Source organism: Protopterus annectens, chromosome 4.part1, assembly GCF_019279795.1.
Source record: "Protopterus annectens isolate FY-2018-M chromosome 4.part1, PAN1.0, whole genome shotgun sequence".
Classification (NCBI taxonomy): domain Eukaryota; kingdom Metazoa; phylum Chordata; order Ceratodontiformes; family Protopteridae; genus Protopterus; species Protopterus annectens.
The window spans coordinates 518626404-518654178 of NC_056734.1; the positions used below are offsets into that span (position 1 = coordinate 518626404).

Below are 27775 nucleotides of genomic sequence, written 5' to 3' on the forward strand. Positions count from 1 at the left end.
TCTACATTGTTCGGGGCCTTCCAGGCATGCTGCACAATGATTTTAACAAGATCATCTGCCGGTGGAGTCACCCAGGAAGTAGATGGCTGGGCACAGAAGGCCTGCAGGACCACCGATTCCTCAGAAGAAGGGTTATAGGACTTCCAGTCTCCCCGCTGCTTGAGGATTTCAAGAATTAATCTGAATGAGATGTCATCTGGGGAAGACCATGGGGATGCTTCCCCCTCATCACAATCAGTCATTGGTGCTGACTGCGAGTCCACTACCTGTACAGCAGGCCCTCCTAAGGAAAGATGGGAGTCCGGAACTGGGAGGGACAACCTTGGAACCGGGGTCACACTTCGCCATGAGGAGCCCACCTCCAGGTGAGGAGCTCTGAGAGAACTGGAAGCCATCGGAGCCATGGACATAGATGGCACCAGCAAGAAAATAGGTGTTAGGCTAGGTACCAAGGTATGGATGGTCCAAGCACTGCTTTGGGAGAGCATCAGTTCCACCGGAGCTGATGCAGCAAGGGTGGACGGTACCGACAGGGGAAACACTGCTGTCGGAACTGAGACAGTATGCACCGGAGTGGAAGTATCTTGTCCTTGGCAGGTATTCAAGTTTTGGAGCCGATGGAGCAGAAGAAACTGTTGGCACCATGGCTGGGGATGGTGCCAAAGCAGGTGCAGTCATCGGAGCCAATGTCAGATCCAAGGCTGGCACTGAAGTCAGTGGTGCCGAGGTCAGAACTGAAATAGGGGTGAATATCATGGATGGCACCGAGGGAGAAGACACAGAGCCTGGTGACAAAGAGGTCTGCACCGAGGGCGCCGGCGAAGCCCTGAGCCAACTCAGTTCCATAACTGATGGAGATGCAGGAACCAAGTGACTCCATTTGTCATTATGTTTTTTTTTTTTTTTTTTGGAGGGGGTATGACCTCCGACTCAGATAGAGCCTCTGAAAAAGATGTCTTGAGTAATCCATTTTTTCCTTATGTTTTTTGGTCTTTAGAGGGGGTGAGACCTCCGACCCAGATAGAGCCTACAAAAAAGGTGTCTTGAGTAATCCATTTTTCCTTATTTTTTGGTCTTTGGAGGGGGTGAGACCTCTGACCCAGACAGAGCTTGTGAAAAAGGTAACCTTTTAAGATAAGTTTATTTTTATGTTCTGCTAGTGTATAATTACTAAACCTAGCACAAATGTCAGTCAGCATTGATATGATCCACGCCCAAACAGTAGACACAATGAACATGTGTATCTGAGTTAGGCATCTTACGTCCACACTTGTCACACTGCTTAAATCCCAACTTAAATTTGTCTGACATAGTAAGGCAACAAGGCTATTCTATAGAAAAATTAAGGGAGAAAATACCAATGATGTTATTTTAAAAAAAAATACCACTAGTAAAAAGGAAAGGCCTGTCAAAGACAGGCGAGAGGGACAGTACCAATAAAGGTAAAAAATTAAATTACCACAGAAAAGGGCAGGCAATAGGCTTAGGTTATAGGCGACAGTGAGAAAAGGCTAACTTGACTAAAAATTAAATAATTTTGAAGAGGAACTGTCTTAAAATTAACAATTTTCTAGTTAGCTTTGAGAGAGATGGCTAGCACGTCTGACTAGGAACGCGGCAAACAAGATCTGGAGTAACTAGGAGAGGGGCATTGTGGGTAGGTCTTAGTTGAGAGTTTTTTGGCTGGCGCGAGCTTGGAAATGGCCATATCAGTTCTGAGGACGGAACCGAGGTCCTAATGGTAATAAATAAACAAAGATTTACATCAGATTATACATTACCGGCCTTCCAGCAGTATTATCAATTACTCTTACACCATCTAATCAGACTTAGACTGAAGTCGGCTCTTCAGAGACACATGACATATCTTAGTATGTTGTTATCTACCTAATCTGATTCCTGCCAGGTGGCTTTCTAGATCTCCTTATTACATACTCATTCAATGATTGCAGCCTGGTTGTGAATGACCTAATGTGTCTACTCATGAATTACATGAACCTGTTCCACTTATTGTTGCTGGTCTCCTGCTGAGTGTTTTTTAGGGCATCATGTGGCATTTCCTTCCATCTGTAAATTTGCCAATAATTCTTTCATGTTGCAACTAAGAACTGAAACCAGTTGCTGCTGTGATTCATAACAGTAAGGTACGATAGACAGGGTATTCAGTCTGATGTTTCTTGGTGTACATACAAGACATCCCTCTGACAGAAAAACAGTGTAGCATGCCAATCAACTGCACTCTCTATTTTGATTAATTTGGAAGTGAAAAGGTAAAGTCTACCTACAGATGCTGCAAGTAGAGCACATACCGCATCAGTAAGCTGTAAAGGAACATTTTTTACAGACTGGCCACCATATGATGGCTGTGACTTGCTACCAGGATCCTCGAGTATCACCTTGCTGTTGGCATATACAGCCTCATGGTATTTAACATGCTTACAGATGCCGCGGTGGTACGGCGGTAGCATTGTTACCTCACAGCAAGAGGTTCTCCCGTTCATTTCTCGACTGGGCTTGGGATTGCCTTCTGTATGGAGTCTGCATGTCCTCCCATGGTTGGGTAGCGTTCAAAAGACATGCGTGCATAAATGGGCGTGCCTTCATTGAAGGTTGAGTGTCGAGCCGGCACCTTAGTGTTTTGTAAAAATCTACTGCCAATCATTAGTGGATCGGAGTTCCACTGTGATGACCCCTTACCGGGAAAAGCCGAAAGACAAACAACAACAACAACAACAGTGCACTGTTTGTGGTTCTACACCGCTACGTGCTGGAGAGCCATAAGAAGTCACGTTTGTCTAATCCTTAGACTTGAGACTTAAGCTCCACATTATTGTTCCCTTTTAAAGGCAACAAAATGTAGACAACAGCAGGAGATACAAACAGCTATAATCAATCCAGTATACAAAAATATGAGTATGGTGCAATGTTATAAAGATATAAGAACCTGAGTATGATAAATTGTACATACAAACAATACATCAAATTGCAGCATAAAGGCAAGAATTTTGTCATGTGTTATAGTATGTATACAAATGCAGCCAATAAAAGAGTGCTGTCTGCCATGATCAGACAAATATTTTTAAAATATAAATGTGGTTAGAAGTGTACATTAGATTAACTACTTACTTTCATCTTCTTTTCTTTTCCTGTGTTTTTTTGCAGATGTCAATTTCTTTAGAAATTTAGGAAGTATCGATTTCTTATGATTTTGAACAGTCTCACTGTTTTCAAACACTCTGCAAATAAAATGAGAAAAAGTGGCATTAGACTATAGAAAGAAATTTTGATGGCAGACATGAACTAGCAAAACCATCCTAGCTGCACATTGCTCCTATGAGGCATGAATTCCAGTCAAGTCACAGACTACCTTCTATTCTTGTTTATATTACTTCTTGGCACTGTTGTGGTGTAATAGAGTTTTGGGTTCCTCAAGGAAAAAAAAAATCTGCATGGGACAGAGGGGTAAATCCACAACCATCACCCAGCTGAACTGAGCTTGACTAGCTTCTCATTAACTGAAGAAGCCAGGAAGGGGGGGTGGGAAAGATCATGTGTTTGTCAGCTCATTCATTCCAGCAGGGAAGCAGGGGTACTGCCCATAATCAGGCATATCCCCAGTGATGGGGATAGAGAAGGAAATTGTGAAGTAGATTATTATTATTACCACTTTGGCATTGAAATGGGATCCAGAGTTTACTGATGTTATATGTGGTGATGCTTATAATTTTAGTAACTCCATTTAGTTAGGATGTATTAAATAAATATTCTGGAGTGTATGGCAGTATATATGACAGTGCCATCTACTCTGGTTCAACCCACCTCATTTCTCTTACCCACTACTGGTGTGATCCCAACCATGGGAGACAGCATCTCTAGAGAACAGCTGATTGTCAGGTGGAGAGCTTGCAAAGAGGGACAAAAAATTGTAGAAAAAAAGTCAGAGCCCTTCTCCTACCACTACAGACAAGAATCTCCCCATGTTGGTTACATGCACATAGTAGATACATATTGCTGGTGGTAGCTGTGATGATGTGAGGTATTTACAGCTATGCCAAGAGAAGTAGGGCAGTGGATGTGTAGCATATGCCACCACAGCTAGCTGGAGTTTTGGAAAGAAGTATATGTTATTTGTATATAAAACTGATATATACAGGTTTTTGTGTTGAAAATATATTTATAAAGCTGCTTGTATTAAAAAATGTACCAACAGTGGGTCCTGCTGGACAAAAAAGAAATACACTTGTATGTTAGACTGTATTGTAACTGCTGAAATGAATATATTGTAACAGAGGATACTGGAAGAGAAGAGGCTACTCTCAGTCCAGCTAACTTTGAAAACTACTCTAAAATTAAATTACCTGGTTTAGGCCATAAAGATTGTATCTTACAATTCTGATTGCAACCAGAGAAAAAATGTCTGTGAAAAGCAAGACTAGGAATCCTACTGTATTATCCTTAGGGGTGAACTAATTGCTACCCTGGAAGGGTGGAAGTTTTTGAAATGGTTTTATAGTTTCCAGATGCTGTAACACATCTTAGCAAGGCTCTGTGTGTATTATGACACATATGTGCTAGATTCTGATACAGTTTCTAGTAAAGGGGGTAGTGTGGGAATGAGAAGTCAGATGACCAGATGTATGTAATGTCATTCTGTAATTCAGTACTGAAATTATGTTTAATACTGGATGAGACAAAAGTCTAAGGGCAGTCTGTTTGCGAAACCTGACAAGAAGGAAGACCACTCACCCACATTATCTTGCCTTGCCCTAGCAAGTGAACTAGAGAGCAGTAATTATTTAAGCAGTCAGGAAAATATAGTGAGATTAGTTAAGTATTGTTTTTCTTTATCTGTGTGAACCTTTCCATCTGTGTTATTTTTAATATTTCTTGTGATTGAAACTCTGGTGTTTATTGTAAATAGGTATTTAGTATTTTCACATTCTTTTATTATTTATTGTTAAATATATTTAAACTTTTCATTGTGCCTGGTCTTTTAGAGAATATTTTAACCTTTGAGAGTACTTATATTTATTTGGTGACACTGTGGCCACTCCGGAAAGCCTTGCTTCATTGGTCAAACACTACCATTTGCGTTAGTATTAATTTTACTCAGTATAATTGGGTACCCTTGTAACAGCCTTAGAGTGGCTGGCTTTGGAGTATTCTGGTGGCAGTATCTACCTTATTTTCTGGGCAGAGGGGCATAGCTGGTAAATCTATTCCAGGCTTTCCCAGGTGTGTGTATGTGAAAATCAAATCTCAAAGATTCTGTGTGTCAGCTGCTTAGAGCAGGGACACAAAGCACTGGTTTCAGAGAGAGGGTGGTCAAGGACTTGGCTTGGAACACTCAGCTGCGGACTCACTTCTACATCTGTGTCAGTGTGGAGTCTTATTTGGCACCTGGAGAGAGAGACAGAGAGAGAGAGAGAGACAGAGAGACAGAGAGAGAGAGAGAGAGAGAGACAGGGAAACCCAGCCCCAGGACTGCGTACTCTTAAGGGAAATTGTGCTTGATTCAGAACGCTGCATCTGAAAATACCGTGTGTTTCTATTTTTGTTCCAAATGAACATTCCTCACCAGTGTTAGTGGTGAGGATTGAAGCTCCTTGATTACTGGCCCAGAGGCGGGATGTCACAGTAGCTTTTTTTTTTTCTTTTTGAAACAGTTTCCTCCAAGTTAAATTAATGAAATTATATTATATGGTAAAAGAGCACACAACCTGCAAGCATAAAATAGAAAATTTTAAACAACTTTAACATTGGAAAAAAATCAACACATATTCTTGTTTCATTTTGCTGTATAAAGTTCTAATGCTTTAATTCTGTTGTTCCGTTGTACTTCTGTTAACCATAGTACAGACTGGATTCAGACCAGCTGAATCCAGTTCTGTTTGAGGATTGAGAAGTAAAAATCAAGACATCTTCTTTTGGAGACCTCCCTATACCCTCATGGTAGGAGTGTACAGTAGGACCATCTTTTTGAAGGTTACTGGTTCAGGGTTCAGTTTAAGCTATTTCATTAGTTCAGGGCTCAGTTTGAGCTTTTTCATTGGTTTGTTGTATTAGCTGCTTTGTTCTTGCATTATACTTAAGGACCACATTTCCGTGGGTTATTGTTTATCTTAGAAAGGCTACAGAGAGTTAGGCAATCAGCCTCTGCTCCTTTGATCATACCTAACCATCCAAGAGAACTATGAATGCTAAGTTTCAATTTTACTACTGCATTTGTTGCATTTGACTGTATTTCACACCAACTGCTACTTTTAGTTATTTAACAAAAGATCTGTTCTGCTGTTTTATTTTGTTGCTATATTTAATTTAAGAAAACACTGTGCTACTTTTTCACTCTGTTGCCTATTTAATTTAAAAAAAAAAACGTATTCTGTTTTAATTCTGTTGTTTCGTTGCACTTCTTTTGGCACTAATATAGAATGGATTCAGACTGACTAAATCCAGTTCTGTTTGAGAATTGAGCACTAAAAATCAGGACATCTTCTTTTGGAGAACCCCGCATACCCTCATGGCAGGAGTATACAGTAGGACAATCTAATGGAAGGTTACTGGTTCAGGGCTCAGTTTGGGCTACTTCATTGGTTCAGGGCTCAGTTTGAGCTATTTCATTGGTTTCTTTGTATTATCTGCTTTGCTCTTGTATTATACTTAAGGACTGTGTTTGTGCAGATTGGTGCTTGTCTTATGGTCCAGAGAGTTAGACAATCAGCCTCTGCTCCTCTGATCATACCAAACCATCTGAGAGAACTATGAACGCTAAGTTTCAATTTTACTACTGCATTTGTTGCACTTGACTTTATTTCACACCAACTGCTGTTTTTCTTATTTAAGAAAAGATCTGTTCTGCTGTTTTATTCTGTTGCTACATTTAAGAAAAAACTATGCTGCTTGTTTATTCTGTTGCCTATTTAATTTAAGAAAAGAAAGTATTCTGCTTTAATTCTGTTGTTCTGTTGCACTTCTGTCGGCCGTAATATAGACTGGATTCAGACTCAGGCACACAGCCTATCTTGACTTGCCAAGGCCTTCGACACAATCCCACATTTGGGCATAGTTGACTAACCCAGTTGAATAGCAACTCCTTTGTTGTCAGGTGGGTTGCAAAATGATTCACAGATTGACAACTCTCAGTCAAAGTGAGAGACATCACCTCTACCAGCAGACCTGTCAGCTCCCACAAGGGTCAGTGCTGGGCCCCCTCTTGTTTGGCATATAGTTCTTTGAAGTCCAGGCCAAAACAGAGAAGCTGTGGCCAACCATGCTTGAGGATGACTGCAAATTAAGTGCTATCATTGAATCCCCTAGCATGTCAGTGTTCTTCAAAAGGGGCTTACATAGGCCAATGATTGGTGCCAAAGCCATGGTCTTAAACTAAAACTAAAAAATGCATCATCATTCCCTTTGGTAAAAACAATGCACCTGCTGATTATAAATAAACAATAATAACCTAAGTACCAATTCTTTAGTAAGAGACCTGGGAACACAAGTTGTCTCTGACCTCAGCTTTGACCACCTTGTGTCTACTGTGGTGAGGAAGGCAGTCTATGGCACCCACCTGATTAGCAAAGGCATCGGCTCAAGAGCAAAAGAGGTTATAACTCCCCTTTACTCTTCCCTCATCAACCCTATTATTGAATATGCTTCCTTTGGTATGTACTGTACCAGACACCTGCAGCAGCTTGAGAAACTTCAGCGATTTCTAACTAACAATATTGACTCTCCAGCACATGTCTTATACAGACAGATTGAAGTCCCTGTCACTGTACTCAGTAGTGTATAGACTACTTGGAGGCGACTTGTGTCTGGCTTACAGGTCTATTTCTGACCCAAATCTAATGAAAATTCTGCACATCCGTAATTCAAATGGGACTAGAGTCACCCATTCCAGAGACCTCAGACTAGACTGTGACATAAATAGGACATGCTGGAGAGACAGATACATCTCTCAGAGGCTGCCACTCCTCTGGAATAGACTTCCAATCCATGTCAAGCAGAACATCTCCATGACCCTGTTTAGGCCCAGCCTGGATGACTGGATGGGAAACTGTAAATTTTTACTGGGGATCGCCCCTGCTTCTCACCTTGAGATGGTTAAATCTTGCTAGAAAAATCTTGGGCATAGATGATCTCTCTCTCTCTCTCTCATCTAGTGTTATATTGGGATTTTACAGCTAGGCTTGTAAAGACCCACGGATCAATAGCCTAGTAGCATCCTATGAACCTATGAACTTATTTAAGCATTTCATTGCATTATTATTCATTTTTAATTATTAATTAAGTATTATTGTTGCAGTTAGGTTGTTAAAAGCAGACCTATAAAGCTTTGCAAGTGCTTGTTGTAAATCTGATTACTTGGAATAGCTTATTTTGAAACTGTGGTATCTCTTACCAATTCCCCTAGATACAGGGAACTTAGAGTCAGAATATGAAGTAGTAGGTATGAGAGCAGCCATGTTGTGTAATTAATTTTTAGGACTTGTTTATTTCCAGAATATCAGGATTCACAACATTGGGTGTCACTATCCAGTCTATACTAGGCAATCAGTAGCAAAATAAAATAGAAAGCTTCTCTCGTCACTGTCCATTATTTCTTGGAATAAAAATAGCTTTGGAAAATATTTTTGTTTCACAGTTGTAGTAATATTAGAAACAGTTTTCTTTTTCAATAGTAGTTTGCTTTTCTTAGATGTAGTGATATTGTGCTCAAGGCATTCTTTTTCCTTGCAGTCTGACAACAATAGTATTTTACTTCCTGTATTAGCCCTTTGCAAGAAAGAAATTTAAAAGAAATGAATATCTATACATGTCTGACTTAAAATAGGTATTATAGTACAAAATGTATGCCGTAGGTTTTAGACTATCCCTGGGATTCAATAAACTCTGTGTAAGCTTTGCACAAAGCCTACAAGGAGTATAGATTTTTGTGTGATGAGCAGAAGTGCTAATTACATATTCATGCCATACACCACATTTAAATGTAAACAGTGTTGCCGGCCAGGAAACCGTGTCAAGCAGTGTGGATAGCAATCCTGTGTACCTCAGAGCAAACTAGGTTAGTGGGATTACATGGAATGCCACAATAACTACCAAGGTTTAACATATAGTATTGTACATGGTTCAAACACAGTACAGGACAATGTATGCAGTGGAGAGTATTGCAAAATCCCATTCCAGGCATTCTGTACAAAAGTTGTCTAAATGATCTGTAACAGTTCATGGACTGCCATTAATAATAAACAGTCAAGGGAAGTGTGTGTGTTGAATAGGGACGCACAGATGAATTGTAGGAATGAACACAGGGAAAGAGGACAGGTGAAACATCCTCATGTACAGCAGATGAGGACATATCAAAAGAAGACAGTTATTTCAAGTACACTAATTACATGTCAATATGGCAAATCGAAAATGTATATTATGTGACTGTCACAAAAGGTGACATAACAATGGAGAAGAAGTCTTTGTGATATAAGCATCCTGACATGAACAATGCAGAGAACATCTATCAGGGATGTTAAATACAACTGGCGTTGGGTGCATATTGTGAAACTCTGCAAACTGATTTGCCTGAATATGACTGTAATGTCAGCAGAGGTCTCCAACAAGTGGGACATAGTTACAGGCTCATGAACAACAGTAAAAGAAGCACACACAATCATGGACAATATCAGAATAATAGCACCAGTAATCCCATGTTTGTGACAAAACATATTTGATTCCGAGTGATCATAGATCTTCTGCACAAACACACTTGTACAACTATTATAACAAGTCAGCAATCTATGAGGGTAATCAAGCACACCATCCTGACACCGTAAAATCTTCTGGAGGTGTTAGGAGGGACACTGCTATACCTGTATATGACATTAGGCTCTCTACAGGCTAGTTGACTGGTGTGCATGGCAGATATATATGGCACAATCCAGACTGTCACGAATGTAACCCATGCCATCAATGTTATCAAACAGCTATGTATGTACTGTGTGCATCACCAGAACAGGTATTACACATGCATCTGGTGTAACACCTTGATGGGTGTTTCGCACCATTAGACAGTAATGTTTATGTAACAAAAAGAATACCTAGCTATGTCCAATGAGACATGTGACAGCTCACTGTGACAAAGGTGGGACACTTCAGTTACATATCACTGGAAGATGTGTAGCGAGGTACATGAAGAAGGGTATATTGTACTCAGTTATTGGTGTGTTGAAGGCTGTGAACTATGGAGGTATTATGGCTTTTGATGTGGATGTCCCCCACATACTCAGTAGTTGTGTTACATAAGAGGGAGTAGTCAGCACTGTGGCCACATGCTGGTGGACATTCCATATACCAGTTGATCTGCTTATAGGGTGTGATGTCTATGTTATCCATGGGTTGTGCCTTTGTTTTCATAATGTAACAAATCCTCCCACATTTTTGTTTCATTGCATGTGCTGTCATGGCTGTGGCAGCAATCTGTGGTATGTGTTGGTATTGTCTGTATTATACTAATATCACGGTTGGAGTCAATGGTTGCCTACAATCTATAGTCCTTCAGACAGCTGTTTGGACACAGGATGTGTATGCCATTCATGATTTCATGATGTTTGTGACTTTAATAATGGAAAGGAAATGGCCTAGCAGATAGCCCTGATGTACAGACCTGATCACTGGACACTTTACACATTTCAACATATTTAGATGCCACTGATGTGATCCTCTGGTCTCCCCACTTGGTAATATAGGTGTTTATAGCCATGTCTGACAGTGTTGGGTGAATACCTCAGTGTGGATTTGTGTCAGATGCCTTGGCCTGGTCAAGTTCCACAGGGTGATAGTGTTGTTATCAAGTATACCCTCAATGACCTCTTTGAGGACATCTAACAGATGTAACGGACATGGATGTAGCATTAACAACTCACACAGGTCTGTTGCACACACTAGTGTCCATTTAGAAAAGGTCCTTGATGACTTGTTGGTCTACCTCCCAGATGAGGATAGTCAGGATGTGTCTATACATGGATGCATCAGATGCCCCCCCCCCAACCCAGATGCATGCATGTTGATGTACACCCTTCTACAGAAACACAGTCCATGTAGAGAGTGTGTTGAAGTGTGTATTCAACTGTGTTAAGAAGGTGTATGTGTTGAGTCATGCTATAGGTACTCTGTGATGTTGTCACAGCCCATTAATTCTGTGTATTAGGCCTGGATGAAGGTAAGACAGTGTATACCACCTATCTTGATCTGGCTTAGGGATTTGACACAATCCCCAATGCAGGTATCATTGAGAAACTTTCCCAGATGGGGATTAAGCCTTATGTCATTAGATGGTTAACCAAATGGTTCACTGACAGAAAAAATACTGTGAAAATTGGTGACTCATCCTCTACCAGTAGAGCTGTCACTATTAAGGTACTCCAAAGATCTGTGTTTGGCCCTTTACTGTTTGTAATGTATTTCTTGACAGATCAGGCTAAAGTATATGGCCTTTGGCTTACCAAGTTTGCTGATTCTTGCATACTGGGTGCAGTCATTGAGTCCACCAATGATAACGTACTACATGAGGGACTAACACAGACAAATGATTGGTGCCAAAGCCACATGGTCTACAAATAAACACAACAATATGTATTTATTTTGGCCTTCTGCAAAGTGAAATTCCCTGCTAATTACATCTTTGATGACACTCCCTCCTGTGCTGAAACCCAATGGTGCAAGAGCTGGGAATACGTTGATAGCAATTTGAACTTCAACCACCAAGTGTCCACAGTGGTATAGAAAGGCTATGCTGTGCACATCATATGTCAGGTCATTGTATTCAGATCTGAGAATTATACAACAGCATTGTACTTGAACATCATCAGAACACTAATAGAGTATAACGCTCCCTTTTGCATCTACCTCACTAGACACCTGCAGCAGCTGGAGAGACCATAGGGGTTTCTCGCCAAGAAAATACAGGGCCTATAAACCATGCCATGATGTATATGGATAGACTGAAAGCCCTGTCACTGTAATCGTATCATGTAGGATGAGGTGACTTGTGCCTGGCCTCCTGGTCAGTCTCTGACCCTGCCCTGGTGGGAATACTGCACATGCTCAAATCAGCTATAGTGGATGACATCAGCAGAGTCTGGTGAGGAGAAAATGCTAATGGCATTTTCTCACATGGTGGTGTAAAATGCACTAATGCCAAGCAAAGGCACAAACACACACATACCAGTTGGCTGGAGCGAGAACAGAACCCTAAGTATGTAATACACAGAATAGAGAACACACTAGTTTAATCATGTGCCATGCATGGCACTAGTCTGATTCTTACAAAGCTGCAGAACAACTTATGGTGGATGACATCAGCACTGGATGTTAGAGAGAAGATGTTGGGATGTCTTCTTGAAATGGATATGTAGGTTTATGCAAGTGTCAAAATACTGTCAATACATGGAATTGGAGTGGTAACTGTCAGATGCACACTTATGCTCTTCTGGCTAGATAGACACACACACACACACACACACACACACACACACACACACACACACACACACACACACACACACACACACACACACACACACACACACACACACACACACACACACACACACCACATGACTGCAGTGAGAACAGAACTCCTATCTAGAACACAGTATTTTAAGCAAGCACCATGGTACAAGTCTGACTCCTAGAAGGCTGCAGGACAACATATGGTAGATGACGTCAGCATTGGATGTTGGAGAGAAGATGTTGGGAGGCCTACATGAAATGAATGTGCAGGCATGTGTAACTGTCAAGATAGTTGAAGTTCTGCATGTTACCAGACTGATTAGTGTGCAATGAGTAGTATTTGGTGGTTGTGTTCCAATGTGCAGGTATAGTTTAAGAGACAGCTTTATAAACTATATGCAAACAGGTGTCCACATTACTTCAAATATTTAAAAATTTGAATGTGTATTGTCATTCTGAACATGTGCATGCTAGATCAAACAACATTTCTTATTAATGTATGTAGTGTAGTTGATATATTTCTGAACATGTACTAAAAGACCAGGGTTGCAGTGCATGGGAGAGGTAACACATGGCTGCATTGCAAATATCTGTCATATTTTTAGATAGGGCCTTCATTTTTTTTAAGTTTCCACATGTAATTTCATGCCATGAAGACTAACATGACCTAAAAACAGAACTAATACATGCATGCTAATATTTAGTTTGCCTAGCACAAAAGTGAGCAGTGGGTTTGTGCAATGGCTGGCAAAGTGTTTGTGCATGCAGGATGGACATTTCTACTGCTTCCCCTGTTTGCACATAGTTAAGCAGTGTACAAATGACAGGCTCATTGCTAAAATTCTGAGACTTAGTATTGAGTGTATGAAACACACCCGCTGCTTAGCTGACTCTGTGGCAGCAGGTGTAAATGCATTGAAGCACTTATTTTTGAGCTCAAATGATACTGGGTTCATCTCCAGGTGTATGTCTTACTTTTAAATAAGTAATGATAATGCAATGAAATTATTGTTATACTCCAGTCACCATTTGTTACTATTTAAATAGTGATCGTGAATCTGCTCCTGTGCTCTTTAGCACATTGGGCAACGAGCGCCCTTCAGCACTCGTTTTTGTGGCACGTATGGGTTTTTATGGGATCGGGTTGCTAGCCAGAGGCCCAATCCTTCTCAGAGGGTACACCACACACTTGCATGCACACACTCACACCTAGGTCCAATTTACAGTGTCCAATCCACCTACTGTATGTCTTTGGAATGTGGGAGGAAAACAGAGCACCTGGAGGAAACCCACATGAATGGAGGACATGCAGACTCCACACAGAAGGCACCCCAGCTGAGAATTGAACTGGATAACCTCTTGCTGTGAGGTGACAGCACTAACCACTTCATCACTGTGCTATTCAAATAAATAGTGATAATGCAATTAAATTATTCTTATAGTACATTCACCTTGTCTTACTATGTTTTGCTTTATCATGATGTGTTTAAGTGGCATTGCGAGGAGGTAAACTACACACACCACAGAAGAGCCATTTACCGTCACTTGGGATTGGTGCACATTGCCCAACTCTACGCAAACACAGAGGCCAAAAAGTGAAGAGCTCCATTGCTTTTTTTAGTACTTATGTGTGTTGTGTGTGATTCTATTTTTTGACCAGATTATAGGTGTTAAAATGGGGAAGATAGGAAAGTGGTGAAATGGGGAGCAAACAGGGGGAAGAACAAAGGGATAGAAATACAGGAATTTGTGGGAGGGAGGTAGGAAAGAACAGTAGCTATACATTTGTTTAACAGTATAAACTGAAAATATCTACAGAATGTTAACAAAGTTTGGACTATAACTTCCACAAAGTGGGGCGATAGCAACACAAACGTGTTGTATAGCCAACTGGACCAAATCAAATGTGTCAAGCAGACATGTGCGAAATGGAGAGCTCTGTATGTGACAATATATTTTTTTTTGGTGGGATTGTGGGACAGGTGCCCATTTTTTTAATTCAGTAAGAGAGGAATGCTGGATAAGAAATGTTGGTATTTCTGGGTCAGGTAAGTTGGGTAGGTGAGAAAGCAAATGCAAACAAGGCAGACAAGACAAGACACAGGGACAGTGAGCGACACAAAAGGTTGAGTGACACCATGATTCGAGTGAGGGAGGGGACGGCACAATCTCATGCCCACCAAACAAAGAGACAGTGAGAATCTACTCCTCACCCACAGGACTGTCATTACTATTCCTTTACTCTGTTGGATTCTGGAGGGTTTGACATCTTCTTCTCCTATGTGCCACGAGGAAGAGTAGGGTCTCCATCCAGCATAGGTGTACACCAATGGTACAGTGCACAAGCCTATGTACCAACCCTGGGATCTCCTGGTAGGTGATGACATGTCCACCTCTGCCACTACTCCCTGAGGGTACCATAGCAACAGCTACCAGGGCAGTGCTAACTGAGGGTGCACGTAGTGCAGAGGCAGCAAAGGCAGTGCTGTCAGGTTGGGTCCCAGATGTACTGGGCAATAGTGCTGGAGCCAGTGGAGTGGAGTGGAGTGGGGGCAGGCTAACCCACTAGGACTGGCCTACCTCACTGTGCTGTGAAACATTTAGTGATTTGTCACAGATGGATGACACAGAGACATTTTGATGACATATAATAGAAAATAAAAAAAAGATAAGGGTTGGGTTGAGAGAAAAAAAGGAGATAAAATTAGTACCATCATATGTGACTTACAATGCACTATCACAATTATACAACTATTTTATCTGAACTATTATATTTAAGTATACATCCTATCAACTACAAACTATAGTTTCAGATTGCTCAAAGTAATCCTTGCAATGTGCATATATTGCACATATGCTTGGTCCAGTTATACTGATTAGATTTAAAAGCAGGGTATTTATGCCACTTGTATAGAGCTGTAATGTTATGAAGGAAATGCAGTATTGCATAATTGCTGCTTGTGGCATTTGAACCAACAAGCTCCGACTACAGTCTTACACTCGACTCCTAACGCTGGTTTGTGCTACAGACTTATGCATGCATACTTGATTTTACAGTTAGGATATACATGCTCACTTTGCTACTACTGTATAGAATACCAACACAAATCTATCATTGACTTTTAAACCTACAATAATACTTCTGTTGTGCTGCATACATACCACTTGCTTCCCTCAGTCTCTCTCTCCAGATATTTGGCATGAGCCTGATGATTCAACTGCATGTCAGCATTAGCTGTGAAAAGCAAAGAAAAGAACAGAAGAGCATTATGCATACCAGTCTTGCCTATATTTAACTTTAGATGTATTAAAAATTCTCTTTATTAGCATATTTACACAACTGTGGGATGTAGGATGTCACCAGTTTAAAATTCACTCAACCACTGGTTGAGGGTATCCCTCTTGTACCTTTGTAGGTTGTTAAAGTGCTGCTTACACTGTTCTCCAGTGCATGGGATGCCAGTCGCACTGGATGCAGCCTTAGCCAAGCTACAGACTAGTACTGCAGCCAGAATAGTCTCCTTGCAGAAGCCTTTGGCTGTGGTGCTTTACCAGGCATCCAGTAAATATCCTGGACTCCTGAACACCCCACCTCTGCCCCCTAAACTGGGCACCTTCCCCTCTAATGCTAGACATGTCTAATACCAAACGTACAATAATGGGAACTAATGACTTCCCAACAATTCCTGTTATCACATTTACTGGTAGTGCGCAAACCCAAGAAATGATGGCAACCATATTTGCATGATGTTAAGTGGAAAGCAAAAGTGCCAAGCAGGGAGGAAAGTGGTTTTTCAAATTGGAAGGTTAATCTAACACTTGACATTAATTTGAGGAGTATTTGCTGCTGTAGGTTGGAAATAAAATTTTAAAATTGGAAGGTAACTGTTAGGTGAGTTAAAATTGCAGAAGTGCACTGTGGGCATAAATTTCATGACCTGGCACATTTTTGTTTTGGCTTTATACACTGATAGAAATGATTTTTAAAATGTGGATTCAAAGAGATGCATAAGGGGTAAAACATTTTCTTGCACTGTGGTGATTTTACATGTTTGCTACAGAAGAAGTGCTGCTCAGACATAGTCATGACTCATTCATAAATACAGGTTACATTTTATAGTGTTAATCCAATATGTGTGTGAAATTACAAGGTTCTTGTATATAGATTCATTTGTGTATGTGTCTTATTGGTTTAGCTTTATATTACCAAGAATGACAACTATGAATGCACTATTGTGCGACTTTAAACTGCGAAAATCAAACATCGAACGTCACCAAAGTTCAAAAATAAAAATCTGGAAAATGAGATTCGATGATTTTCGAACTACAAATTACACTACACATCGTTATGCAGGGGGGGAAAGTCTCCCTGCACCCCCCCCCACACCCCCTACTTTAATATACTAACTCCAACATCGCACTACAGTGAGGGAAAGGGTTAATTTCCTAATACCCACTATAGTGCGATTTGCACCTGAAATGCGAATCTGCAGTGATTGAATACCAATGTGCATTCACTCATTGCAAATTAGGACCATTTTTTTGTCGACATTCTGTGATTTTGAAAATGCACTTTCAAACTTCTTGGGATCGAACTTGCGCATATCAGTAATATAAAGGTAAACCGTCTTATTTAAGTGTAAAGACCATCCAAGTCCAGATACTTACAGAAATATAGTAGACCGTATACCCTGAGTAATCCATATGAAAACACAATAAGGGTGTCTTATCTCTCATACATAAAATTTATATAAGCTCCACTATCTAAAGTGTTATACTTGGACATGGATATAGTTTTGAATGGAGCAACAGCAAACATGTCTGGAATGTCCTGTCTTGGAATCCAGGACCATGTGTATGGCAACCCTACACTTACATCTGTTGCCACAAGAATGTTGTACTAACACTTATATATATTTCTGTTCATTGCTATAAACTGAACTCTCACAATAGTAAAAATATGTCGCACTACCTGTATTTTAACCCAAGACCATCTGTATTACAGCCCTACACTTACACCTGCTGCCACAGGAATAGTTAAATGACAGCTGCATAATTCCCTACTCATTCTTATGTTTTGTGTACTAACCATTGCACAATACCACATAGTGTGTTTGTGCAATGCCCAACAGAATTAATTCAATGTATCCATGTTCAATTATTGACTGTTTGCATCCTGTCTGCAGGTGTTTGATGGCTGCAGGTGTTGGGGAAACTTGCTAACCTCAGTGCAGCATCGCTTAGTAGTGTTGCTCTATGGAAAGCAAAAACTGCAACAATGTATCCTATTTGACCTTTACACTGTCCACACCTTGTCTGCAGGCATTCTTCTGCTTCCTGTGTGGGCTACTGCTAAGCATTGCTCAAATGTGATAAGCACAGCAAAACCTACCATTCATTGTGTTTCTCAGTTTCACTTGTTTGCACTAAGTACTCTCTGCGCAAACACTGGAATAATAAAAAATAAATAAAAAGGGAAAAGTAGTTGAAATGAAGAAAGGTAATTTATGAAAGAAAAACTACAAAATTTTTGCTGGTACACATGAAATATTTTATACAGGTCTGGATTTCAACTTCACTCCATCGAACCTTTAGAAAAGAGTAAGGATGTCTTATCCCTCTTTGCCACACAAACAGCTTTGCATCAGGGAACTGAAATCATTTTGCATACAACCAACTGCAGCATCATCCACAATACTAACAGAAGACATGACAGTTATTTGTACTTGTATTAACTTCAAATGCAGTGCATTGAGTGATCACACAACCGTTTATGACTATTGCTTGTAAAAATGCATCTCTGTCTTATCTCTCTGTGTTTCTTGCTCATTCTTGTCTTATCTGAGCAGTAATCAGAAACATGCAGTCTGTATGTTATTCTGTGTCCTTGTCCTTAAATGTGTGAGGATATTAAATGGCAGTAATATGTAATTGCAAGAAATGAAGGGGAGGTTGGGTGTTACTGAACAGAAACTGTGAAATGTGTGATGCGTACGTACATGTAAAACCTTGTGTGATGATGAGACGTAGTAACAGTTGTGCTAGGGGGAATAGGGCAGTGCACGTGTAACACATGCCAGCATAGCTAGCTGGTGTTTTGTAAATAATTATATGTCATTTGACTATCAAACTGATTTGTACAAATCCTTGTGTTAAAAATGCATTTGTAAAGTTGCTTCTGTTAAAAATGTATCAACAGTGGGTCCTGCTGGACAGAAAAGAAATATGTATGTATGCCAGACTGTATTATTGTAACTGCTGAAATGTACATATTTTAACAGAAGATACTGGAGGGAAGGGGTTAAGTTCATTCCAGCTAACCTTATGAAAAACAGCCTGAAATTAAATGACTTGGTTTAGGCCATAATGATTCTACCTCACAGGTCTGAATGCAGCCAGAGATGCAATGTCTGTGAAAAACTTTTTTACAGGAAGGGTGGGAGTGCTGGAATTATTTTATAGCCTCCAGATGCTGTATTAATCATTAGCAAAGTTCTATGTGTGTATTGTGAAACATGCGCCAAATCCTGGCTCAGCTGCTAGTGAGGGGGTAGTGTGGGAAGCACAGAGGCAGGTGATCAGATGTGATGTCATTCTGTAGCCAGCACTGAAATTGTATTTATATACTAGTTAGGGTCATGATAGAAGCATGCAGTACTCTGTTATTGGAACTGACAATAAAGACACTCATCCACTTCATCTTGCCTTGCTTTAGTAAGTAACTTAACTAGGGAACAGTAATTGTTCAGTCAATTAGGAAAATAAAGTGAGATTAGCAGAGTACTGATTTTTCTGTATCTGTCTAAGTCTTTCCATCTGTGTTAATTTTTATATTTCCTATGTTTGAAACTCTGGTGTTTATTTTAAATATATATTCAGTATTTTTCATTTTTTTAATATTTATTATTAAATATATCTAAACCTTTTATTATGGCTGGTCTTTTAGAAAATATTTTAACTTTTGAGAGCACTTGCATTTATTTAGTGGTACTGTAGCCCCACACTCCTGAAAGTCTTGCTGTTTGGTTAGCACTACCATTCGCATAAGTAGTAATTTCACTAAGTATAACTGGGTTCCCTGGCAAGAGCCTTAGAGTAGCTGGCTTTGGGGTGTTCTTGTGGCAGTATCTACTTTAAAGTCTGGGTGAAGGTGGTATAGTGGGTAAATCTGTGCCAGCCTTTCCCAGGTGTGTGTGTGTGTGTGTGTGTGTGTGTGTGTGTGTGTGTGTGTGTGTGTGTGCGACTCAAAGAGTGTGTATGTCAGCTACTTGGAACAGGGACACAGAGCACTGATTTCACACAGAGGGTGGTGGAGGATTTGGGTTGAAAAACCCGACTAAGGACTCAACTCTGAGGTGGTCAGTGTGGAGTCTTATTTGGGGCCTGGAGAGAAAACCCAACACCAGGACTGCCATGTGCATTCCCTGTGTGGTCTCAAGGACAGCTGTGCATGGTGCAGAGAGCTGCATCTGAAAATACTGTGCATCTATTCTTTTCTCAGTGAATGTTCCTTACCAGTGTCAGTAGTGAGGATTAAGGTTCCTTGATCACTGGCCCAGAGGAGAGGTGTCACACCTTGATAAAATTACTTCTCCACTTTGTAAGTCTAACCTGGCTGACACACCCACTTGAGGTAGGGCATTCTGAATTTCTGTTGTGTTTTCCTTCTGCCTACCAGTAATCCTTCACAGTTGTAATCCATTAACAACAAACACTGAGGGAGTGTCTGCACTATACTTACATCTGTTACACACAGCCAAGTGATTGGGATTCAGCAATTCTAATGAGATCACACCTAATAGGAATCTTTACTGTGCTGACAGCCCTGAATCTACACCATTAAAAGGGAGCTGTATAGCTAGAGAACCTGAAGGTAAGGAGGGGTTATTTGTATGGATAACAGAGAAGAGGATATTACTTTGGGATATATCTGCACAGAAGACTACTGACCTTGAGAAGGTATGCTTACATTTTTCAGCTATACACTGCATATGCTGACATATCATTAAGAAATATCTATTAATATATATTTACATTAACAAATACTACTTTTATCTGTATGCATTTCTTAGAAGTGTACTGATGGCATGGCCATGTTTGTCAGAGCAATTCACTTTTTCAGATGCACAGCCTTATTAACTGTCATCACAACTGCTAATGTTACAACTTTTTTTTCTGTGTAAAGTTTTCTATTGTTATTTCTGTGAAATGGTAACTGTCCTATATTCTCAATGTCACAGGGGTGTTAGCTTTCTAGGACTGACCATACACACCTCTAGGGGAGTGCTGCCCACAGGTATACATGATTGGCAATAGCTTAAAATGGAATGTTTTCTATTAAATCTGTGGACATGTTTCAGGAACAGTTCATTTGATAGCACTTCTAGCATTTCACTGATGGTTTGTTAGCAAAATGTGTCATTTTGCCTGTTCTTTTGGGGTTGGGGGAGCAAAGCTGCATTTCTGTTTTGGCAGAAACAAGGATATAGTGCTATTGTTACTCTCCTTGTTTTGCATCCAATCTTGTTTGTGTGTGAATGTAATATGTTACAACCACACAATTCCCAATTTATTTCTCATTATCGTGACTGTTTTATGTTTCTCCAGTGGGTAATAGTGAAATGCTACTTTTTAGGTGTTATCTGGAAACAGGACTTTTAGTTATGTGATACATATGTGTATTGTCCTTCTGTTGTGTTTTAGGTCACCTAGGACTATGGCATCCAGGCTTCCCAATCCCATAAAATGACCCTTCAGTGACCCTGAGAATCAGGTCATTTGGTGACATTGTGCCTTTCTGTTTGAGAGAGGGCATGGAGATATGTCAGGCAAAATACAGATTTGGCAGAAGATAGTTGCTGATGTGAATGCAATATGTGGCCACAGCAAGACATATGATCAGGTGTGTCATAGGGCCACTGACATGATTTAATTTGCATGGAGGACAGCAGCTGCAGTGGCCCATGATTGGATGGGTACAAGGGGAGGGCTGCTACAGAGCCACCACTAACAGCAAATGAAGAGTTCCTGTCCACTGTCATGGATCCAGACAGCTCCCAGGAAAGTACAGAGTGGCATGTCCTTCACATTGGTGCTACTGTTTCAGGGAGAAAAGTATGTCCCAAAAGGAGCTTCCAGGTAGGATTATGTATCTCAGTTGTTAAATACTCTTATATAGTAACATACTGACAGGGGGAGGAGTTGTAGATTGCTACAGTTAACAACACATTCTGATTGATTACACAAGGGCTTAGGTTGGACTTGTCATCCAAGTTCTTGTTAAATGTATCGTTAATGGACATATAAAGGGCAAAATGTTTTAAACCCCTGTGTTACTGTTGTCCTTACCTTTTGCTTAACTTCTTCCAGGACCATCATCCATGGGAGGAATAGCATCAACTGCACATGGTAAGCCAAATGTCTTTTTTGTCAATAGTGATGAACAGTTCAAGGAAGTTTTATATTTATCCATATGTGTGATGTGGGTGTCAGGACTGTTATGTGAATTGCTGTACTGTCTGTAGTAGTGGCACCACTGTTAGTTTGTTAGCATACATTTGACTATAGTAGTATAGCTATTCATTTTTTTCCCTGTGTTTGTTGCCTATTATCACAAGTGATCCTGACAGTGGAAGCGTGAAAGTATTGACAGACTCTGATAATGATGGTGGCCAAACAGAGGCACAGTGGTGAGACACTCGATCAGGGAAGTGTGGTTACTGCAGCTTCAGTACCTATTGACTCTGGCCATAACCAAAGTGTGGGCGAGGTGGCATACAGCAGGGTTGTTAGGGGTACTCGAAGAAGGCCATCCTCCACCTAATCCAGGTGTGTCTTCCTGTGCCACTCGACTTATGTTTAGAGCCATCATGGAGGTGCAGGCACATAGGTCCTCCAAAGAAATGCTTAGGGTTGTAGATGTGGCACAGGCTGACATGCGTAACTGCCTCCACTGTGTTGCCGATTCAGTGGATTGGATGAATGACACATTGAAATGGGCGGTGTCTGTAATGGAATGTCTGCTGGGAGGGGGAACAGCATCCTTGTAGGCATAGGTCAGCTACGTCATCTGCTGTTAGCTGACATGGCCATGCCTGATCATGCTCCCATAGTGGCAGTACTTCCACTGCTCTGTCAGTGGTTGAGGTGTCAACACCCAGACATGGGATCATGGTCCTGAGTGTTCTCATAAGGGGAGTTCGTCCAGCAGACATAAGTCACGTTCAGGTAGGAGCAGTATATCTGAACAGTGAAACTCCTGGCAGAGCCAGTTCTCATGGTTGGGTACAAAATTGATTAACTGCTACCTCTACCATGCACGTCTCACACCTGTTCGACGTACCAAGATGTAGAGCTACCACAGAGCTTGGCTGTGTTCATGCAGACACTCACACATCAATTTCATCTGGGGGACCCATACTGACACACACACACACACACACACACACACACACACACACACACACACACACACACACACACACACACACACACACACACACACACTAATTACATGGTTCAACCATGAAACTTAAAGCTCATTTTGTTTCACTGGTCATTTATTACTTGTCTGCCTGGTTCTTTCTTACTCACACACACTCACCAAACTTTTGTGTCAGCCTAGGCTTTCTGCCCCCCCCCCCCCCAACGCTCTGTGTAATGATGATAATTGTGCCATATCCTTCCTTTCTATATTTTGGATTCAGGGATACATAATATTTGTGTCTGATGCTAAGGGTGCATAGCTGACTTACTGATTATTGTGTCTACATTTGTGATGTTGTTTTGCTAATTGTGCCTTTGACATATTTTGCTCTTAGAAATTCAGACAGTTGATAGAATCAAACATTTTTTGCATCAGTATTGTTAATGATCTTGTGAGGGTTTTGAAGTCTGATACTGAAATGTGTCTCATTACTTTCTAACTTCCCTCTTTAATGATTTTCCAGTACAAACGTATGATGCTAAACTGTGGACATTCGGTATGACTGTGTGAATCTTTGATGCCTAAGGCCTACTACTTGATAGAGGACACATGTAATCACATCAGTCTCTACTGTCATATGTTAAAGTAATTTTTGTACAAATCACCTACCTTTTACTTGCTTACATTACCAAATAACAGCACGCAAGCATATGCCATTCATTCATATTATTACACAATGTACTCCAGGTTCAACGTTTACCTTGTAAATCCAGCAGGCTGACTCTATCTGATGCTATCAGTACACAGCCATTACATGGATAGATAAAGTTTGTGAGTGTTGCCTGGTATCAGTGTTACTATATGTATGTGTGTAGGATGAAAGTTTTAGCTCCTTAGGTGGTGAGTGAGTGAGTGTGCTACGCATTGCCTCTTAGCTAATGTGAGAGCATATTCAGCATGCCTACATCTGCCTACATGCACAGCAGCTACTGGTTCCCCCTCTAACTCCACACCTTTGTGTGGCTGTGGTGACCTTGCCATTGGTGGTGGGATGTGTGTCCCTTCCTCTTGTTGATCCTGCCGAAGCTGCTTTCTCAGGATGATGTTGTGTAGCATGGCACAGATGGAGAATATTTCAGTACATGTACGTGGATTGTACTGCAGGGCTCCCCCAGATTTATATAGGCACTGGACCCATGACTTCAGCAGCCTAAACACATGTTCTGTGATATTTATGGTTTGAACATGTGCCTCATTATGGCATTCTTCAGTGGGTGCGTGTGCATTTCTGATGGGCATCATTAGCCACAGTTCTGGTGCATAACCTGCATCTCCCAGTGAGTGAACATCTGATACAGTTGGGAGGTGTGTCAGATTAGTGGTAACTGCCTGGGTTGCCAGCACAGATGTTCAAGATGACTTGAACAGAGTGGAAGCCCTTCCTATTTATGTAGAGCCTTCCCAGTTCCCCATATGGTGCCTTAATTTCTATATGTGTACAATCTATGGAACCCAGTACTTCAGGGTAGTGTGCCACAGGGTAGAACTTCTGCATATTTGTGGCCCTCTCCACAGGAGTATGGGGAAAATATACATGGTCACTGGCATAATGGAGCATAGCATTCAGGAATTGATGGAGGATCCCGGATGCTGATGACTGTGACACCCCCAGCATGTCCCCTGTTGGTCTCCGAAAGATTCCTGTAGCTAAAATTCCAAGTACTACACATACCTTTGTCTCCACTGGTATGGGATCCCCTGGGTTTGCCCTGGCTCTGAGTTGAGGATGACAGAGGTTGCAGAATTCCTGTAGTGTGTGTCTATCCACCCTGTAGTGCTCTACAATTTCCATGGCATGCAGACTGTGATAAGTTAAACAGAGTAAGAAAACTTTTCTTCTTGGCTGTGGTCTTTTAGCAGCAGTAGCATAGACTTCAGCTGTTTATTTATTTTATTTTATTTTACATTTGTTAACCGGGCTAGTCCAACTGGATACATGTCCATTTTCAGTGGAGGCCCGAGGAGAAAAGCTCCACTAACTACTACTTAACAAGTTAAAAATATACAAAGTTATACAATAAAAAAACATTAGCTTAGGCTTCTTTGAGGCTATCTAAGTATTTGAGTACAATGTGAGGCTTAGCAGGAATCTAGGTTAGATGATTTGCTAGGTTAAGATATGTTTACCAAAGACATAAGTAGCCAAATCTAGAAATATGAATAAATAAAGAGGGATAGACATAAGCATTATTAAGAGGGGAAAGTGAAGTAAGCTAGAGTAATGATGAAGATGAGAGATAGGTCAGGTGAGAGTAAAGGAGGGAAACAAAGTGAGAGAGAAAGGTTACCCAGGGTTATTGCAAGAACATAGCCAGTGGTTGTTTAGGTAGAGTTTTAGATTGGTTTTAAATAGTGGAATAGAAGTCATTGATGTGAGGTCTGGTGGGAGTTGATTCCATATTTTGCCAATTGAGTTGGAAAATATGGAGTCACCTGCTACATTGTTTGATCTAGAAGTTTTTATCAGTGTTTTGTTAAAGGAACGAAGATGCCTCATATTGTGATAGGGCGTTATGAGGGTGGAGAGCATTGGTGTGTTTTCAGGGTGATAAAGGACTTTATGTGCAATAGTGAGTTGATAGTATTGTATGGGGTGGGGTAGTTCAAGCCACCCTAGTTTTGTAAGATTCAAACAATGGTGAGTTCTGTATGGAGAGGCAGTGGCAAATCTGGCGATGTTGTTGTATGACGTGGCTAGTTTATTGAGGTTGTACTTAGAAAGATTAGTATATATAGAGGAAGCATATAATAGGGTAGAGATTAAGTGGGTTCTAGCTATTATAGTTCTAGCTTCAGGTGTTAAGAAAGATTTGATTCTATAGAGAGAACCAAGTTTCCTGTTAGTTGTTTTTATAGTGGAGTTGATATGAAAGTCAAATTTTAGTTGGTTGTCAATAGTAATACCCAGTAGTTTAGTCGTTTGGTCTGGAGCGATAAGTGTGCCATTGTTCACTGTTCACTGTTGCACATACACATGAATTAAAGCAACATCAGCCTCTAACATTGTTGCTGTGTAAACTCCTTTCCATGGCTGTATTCCAATAGGTTTTGGAATTCACAGGGAAAACCAGCACTGAGTCTAGATGATTGCTTTATACCTTGTTGAATAGCGCCTCCATCTTGGATTGGTTGATTAGTGTACAGTTCAGCTGCTTATGCTGTAATTAGTATGTCACAGTGTTTACCATGTTTGTGTGAAGCTACACTGTGTGTAGAGCCGCTTACAGAATCCAAAACAGTACGCTATCGTGTGTACATCACAGCACGATGTGCACATGGCATAAACGGACCGTGTAGGGTTTATTGAATCTGGCCGAATGTATAGCCTATCACCAGAAAATAAAATGATAATCTCAACATTAGTATTAACGTTTTACAAATGAAGATGAAAATCATACAACACATTTCTTTTGCATCATGTGTGTTTTTCCAATAAATTTAAAGTGGTCATATTTTTTCCTCTCAAGCTAAATATTTCCAAAAATTTAATTTGTTACATTTATTAAAGAATGTTTTTATTCACATAAAATGTATTACTCCAGGATATTGTTAAACTTACATGTGGACCATAAACCATTGTTTGTTGCTCTCAACCTGCAGTTGTCTAAATCAGTATGTCATCAAAACTGATGTATAACTCCAGGTTGAAACAAGCAAACATAATCAGGTTTGTGCCCTGAGGGCAAAAGATTTATTCTGTGTACAAATGCCGTATACCTGTAAATCATGTACCATCATGATGCCAGCACACTTACCTGTAAATCATGTACCGTCATGATGCCAGCATACCCACCTGTAAATCATGTACCATCATGATATAAGCATACACACCTGTCAATCATGTACCTTCACACTGGCAACATACACACCTGTAAATCATGTACCATCATGATATCAGCATACACACCTGTAAATCATGTACCATCATGATATCAGCACACACACCTGTAAATCATGTATCTTCATGATGGCAGTATACACACCTGTAAAGCATGTACCATCATGATGCCAGCATACACTTGTACCTCAGTAGCAATGGCATAGTACTGTATAACTGCAGAAATGTTACAGTATATCCCCTTGATAGCAATAAGCAAGTAACAATGCCAAACAGGGTGTATGTTACTGTGTAAATAATGCCCAACCAGGGGTGATATGAGGCCAGATGCTGCAGATGGAGGGTCTTTACCCCTGGAATTACTTACACAGTAACACACACAGGGAAATATTATGCTTAGAGAATGGGCTGTCTATAAAATTGTTATGTTTTACTTACTTATTTTTTTATTACTATATTATTTTTTTCATATATTTTTGATGTAAAATAGTTCCTCCTCCTAATGTTTCAGAGTTGCTGTAGTATATGTAAATGGTGTTGGAAAAAGCATTTTACATCCAAAATATAAGATTTAAAAATATCTAGACATTTACTTTATTTTTTGGTTCCTTACTCCTAAAATGTTTGGTTTATTGCCAATCATTTGAGATTGAAGTCACTAAGTAATGACATACATTTGAACTACATACTTTATTTACTTCAGAAAATTTATGCTAACACAAATGCTGTTATTTAAGTTACTTTGTAATTTTATAAGAGCAAAATGTAAAATCTATTCCTATTTTGAGCTTTTGTCCCCCCTTTATTTCAGTTTTTATCCAGATTTCTTGAGCTAAGAGTTTGATAGGTATGCAAACTTCTTTACTGCTGTTGCCACTGGTCAATCAATTTCACTCTGTCTCTCATATACACAAACACTTGGCACTTCAGAAAATGCATGCTAACTC

The 27775-nt window shown here is 40.3% G+C and overlaps 1 protein-coding gene across 1 annotated transcript in view; it reads right to left on the minus strand.

Moving 5' to 3' along the window:
- LOC122801384 (RING finger protein 227-like) overlaps positions 1-27775 on the minus strand; it is a 134553-nt gene that overhangs the window by 47952 nt on the left and 58826 nt on the right. Inside the window, exon 2 of the mRNA XM_044070907.1 lies at positions 3127-3236. Within this exon, the coding sequence (XP_043926842.1) occupies positions 3127-3236 (110 nt within the window). The remainder of the gene's footprint in view (positions 1-3126; positions 3237-27775) is intronic.